General features: G+C 61.7%; 1 protein-coding gene across 2 annotated transcripts; it reads right to left on the bottom strand.

Moving 5' to 3' along the window:
* Window positions 1–274: 274 nt before the first annotated feature.
* On the bottom strand, window positions 275–3003 carry OTX2 (orthodenticle homeobox 2). Of its 2 annotated transcripts, none has more exons than XM_076343458.1 (3): window positions 2907–3003; window positions 2323–2495; window positions 275–895 (listed from the first exon to the last, which is right to left on the bottom strand). In XM_076343458.1, the coding sequence occupies exons 1-3, from the start codon at window positions 3001–3003 to the stop codon at window positions 275–277; spliced, it is 891 nt and encodes a 296-aa protein (XP_076199573.1). The 2 variants fall into 2 exon arrangements, with proteins under 2 accessions (XP_076199573.1, XP_076199574.1); XM_076343459.1 differs by having other exon boundaries at window positions 2323–2474.
* Window positions 3004–3512: the final 509 nt, after the last annotated feature.

Below are 3512 nucleotides of genomic sequence, written 5' to 3'. Positions count from 1 at the left end.
GTTTTCTGCTCACTAGATGATCTGTCCGTTTAAGGCCTTCCTCCTCCGTTTTTCCTCTTCATTATTCCTTTTTTCCAGAGCGTCTGAGCAGGAGATGAGTCTGAACGGGATCACACCAACACTGTCCCCCTCTTGTCGCTGTCGTTTTTTTGTTCGTTTGTTTGTCCGTTGAGTTATTTTTCTCTTTAATTTAACCAAGACCTGACTAAAACTGGAGCGTGCAGCCCAGCCTGTTCGTTCTCGTCGCGATTTCTCTCGTTATCACAAAGGTTCTTCACAAAACCTGGAACTTCCATGACGATGTCTGGTCCTTATAATCCAAGCAGTCAGCATTGAAGTTTAACTTCCAGGAGGCGGTTTGGTCTTTATAATCCAAGCAATCGGTGGTGGAGTTAAAGCCCAAACTGGAGGCTCCATAGCCCTGGGTGGAGAGGGAGGCTGGAGACTGGTTGAGGTGGCTGGTGACCGCGTTGGCACCCATGGGACTCAGGGTGGCCCCCGGTCCGGGAAGCTGGTGGTGCATAGGGGTCAAGTAAGATCCACAGTCCATCCCTCCGAAATAGGAGGTCGAGCCAGCGTATCCTTGGCTGTAGCCTGATGCCTGGGTGTAGGTCATAGGATAGGATCTCTGCATGCAGGAGGAAGAGGTGGACAGGGGGTCTGAGAGCGGGGAGATGGACGCTGGGCTCCAGATGGATACGGGGGCACTGCTGCTAGAAATGGTGGGGACCGAGGTGCTGGAGGGGGGGGTGAACTGCCCGCTGGTCCCGCTCTCCGAACTCACTTCCCGGGCCGGCGAATTCTTCTTTTTAGCTGGCCGTACCTTGTTCTGGCCCCCGTTCTGCTGCTGCTGCTGCTGCTGCCGGCACTTGGCCCGGCGGTTTTTAAACCATACCTTGAGACCGAGAGATGGGGAGGGAGAGAGAAAAAGCCTGGTGTTAGGGATGCACGGGCAAACCCAAGGGGGGAAGAGCTGGTGAGCGGGGAGACCTCGCTGGGGAGGGGGCACTAACAGCACTCCCCGGCGAGCAGAGGGTTGCAGGCTGCTGCAAAGAAAAGCTCCGGGGCTCCCCCTCCCTGAGATCATTAGCAGTAATAACAAGTGGAAATGGGCAAATCAAACTGCTTAATAAGGTCACTTTTGGGGGGAAAGGGGGGGGGAAGCGCTCCCTATTTGCTGTTTGCCAGCCGGGGACCCCCAGGAATCACCATTTAAGGCCTATTGAAGTCAAGCCCTTAATTAGAAACAATAGAGCATCAGAAAGGGAGGGAACAATTAGGGAAACAGAGGCAGTGGTTGGGGGGGAGCGGGGGGTAAAGATGTCGCATTTACCCTCTAAATAGACTCTCTGCTCTCACCCCCAGCCAGGGCCAGCCCCCCAACCCATCTCACCCTCTTTTAGCAGGGACCAAGGGGGCTGGCCCTGGGGAGGACGGGTGCTGGGGAGGCTTCATGGGGAGAAGGCTGGGGTTGGGTGCGGGGGGATCCTGGTCCCCGGCGGCCACGCTCCGCTGGGGCACGGCACCACGCAGCCTCGGGAAGCCTCGCAGGGAGGAGAGCGGTCGGGATGGCTTTGGAGCTGCCCTCCCCCGGCTGCAGGGGCGTCCTGGATCCGTGCTGGGGGCAGCGCAGGCCTCCAGGACCCCCCTCCTGCCCTGCCAGCAGCACCTCCAAAACGCTGTCTGGATTGGGCCCCTGCAGGCTGCTTGCAGAGCAGACACGGCCCAGCCCCAGGAGAGCGGTCCCCTCCACCAAGGCCTCCTCTCGCTCATCAGAGTCCCTTCAAAGGGAGAGGAAGCCCCCGGTCTGTACTGCTGTGAAAGGGGATCGCAGTCTGACCCCGCTCCAAGGGCGCGGGGATCTCTGGGGAAGGGGGGATCCTTTACGGCTTCCGCAGGGGCCCCAAACACCTGCAGGACAGGCTGGGATTTGGCACCCGGGGCAAGGCACGGTGCAGAGCCTGGGGATGCTGGGGAGCCCTCCCCGGCTCAGAGAGGCCAAGGGGGCTGGGGAGGGGTGCGGAGGGCTCAGAGGCTAAGATCCAGGGGCTGCACGAACCCCCCCCCCAGTGCACAGGGAGGAAGGGGGGGGGGGCCCACTCCAGCCCTGGGGAGGCAAATTGCCACTCCATCCACCCCTGCACCCTCACCCACCTATGAGCATCCTTCACCCCACAGGGACTTGATCTCCCTCCGGGAGTGACCCTATCCCCTAAAACAAGCCGCCTCGCCTCCCTGCCAGCCACGGACCAGCCCAAACCCTCCACGCCTGGCTGGAGGCGGGGGACAGGCAGGGGTCTCCGGGGTCACCCCGCTTCCTACCTGCACTCTGGACTCGGGCAGGTTGATTTTCAGCGCCACCTCCTCCCGCATGAAGATGTCGGGGTAGCGGGTCTTGGCGAAAAGGGCCTCCAGCACGTCCAGCTGCGCCCGGGTGAAGGTCGTGCGCTCCCGCCGCTGCTTTCGGGGGGTGGCTGCGAAAGGAGCCAGAGGCCCTGGATGTCAGTCAGCGGCCCCTCAGCCCCGTGTGTCCCCTCCAGCCCCCTTCCCAGGGGGGCACCCCCATTTTCCCCTCCTCTCCTGGGCGACCCGCACCCCAGTCCTCAGCCGCCACCGTGCAGCAATCCCATCTCCGATGCCTCCTCCCCATCTCCCCTGGATGGGTCTGGAGCATCTGCCCCCCACCTCCAGCAGGAGGGTGTCCCCTCTTTGCAGACCCTTACCCCGGATAAAAAGTTGAGGGTGAGGAGGAAGGGAGAAAGGGGGACCCCACGGCCCCCCACCCACCCCAGCCATCACGGCCCCTGGGCATGCTGTGCCTCCAAAAGCCCGGTGGCTTCCTCCTCCGTGGGGCAAAAAGGGGGGGGGGGGGGGGGGGGGAGAAGGGGGAGAAAAACGTGGCTTACCGGGGTAACCGACGGACGGATGCAACAAATCCATGCCCGAGGTTGTGAGACTCAGGCCATTGACTGCATAAGGTGGTTGCTTAAGATAAGACATCATGCTAAAGTTGTGGCGGGGGAGGAGAGTTGGCCGAAATCCGGGCGAGGGGGAGCCGCCCGAGCGCCTGCCTGCCCCGGGCGGTGCCTGGGGGTGCCGTCGGGCGGGGGGGGGCCGCCAAGTGCCTGCGGAGGCGAGAGAGGAGGGAGGGGGGGGTCAGGCCAGCTCGCTGTCCTCCCCCCCCCCCCAGCTTTTATCCCCGCCGCCTTCCCCCGTCAATCCTTCAGCTCGTAAAGCCGGACCCCAGCCGGATTTGGGAGCTGGGAGAGACTGACTAGATAAACCCATCTCTCCAAAAAAGGGCGAGGAGGGGAGGGAGGGGGGCGCATCCCAGCCAGTAATTACTGCCCGAACAAAACCCCCCCATGGCCTTCAACTGCCCGCATTGTACGGCAGCCCGGGGCATTTGCATAGGATTCCCGGCCGGGCACCGGCTAATTGTCTCAAGCAAAACTTGATTGGGGCCATTGGCAGACACAAAGAACCCCTCGGCTAAATAAATAATGCAGATA

This window comes from Aptenodytes patagonicus, chromosome 7, assembly GCF_965638725.1.
Source record: "Aptenodytes patagonicus chromosome 7, bAptPat1.pri.cur, whole genome shotgun sequence".
Taxonomy (NCBI): Eukaryota; Metazoa; Chordata; class Aves; order Sphenisciformes; family Spheniscidae; genus Aptenodytes; species Aptenodytes patagonicus.
Note: the sequence above shows the minus strand (reverse complement) of the source record. Positions and strands in the feature narration are given on the sequence as shown.

What these genes read in the sequence shown, in the direction of transcription:
- OTX2 (XM_076343458.1), bottom strand. Translation starts at nt 3,003, where the DNA reads ATGATGTCTTATCTTAAGCAACCACCTTATGCAGTCAATGGCCTGAGT. An exon ending in TCCGTCCGTCGGTTACCCCG is followed by an intron (nt 2,496 to 2,906) that starts GTAAGCCACGTT and finishes ACTGACATCCAG; the next exon opens with GGCCTCTGGCTCCTTTCGCA. An exon ending in TGCCCGAGTCCAGAGTGCAG is followed by an intron (nt 896 to 2,322) that starts GTAGGAAGCGGG and finishes CTCGGTCTCAAG; the next exon opens with GTATGGTTTAAAAACCGCCG.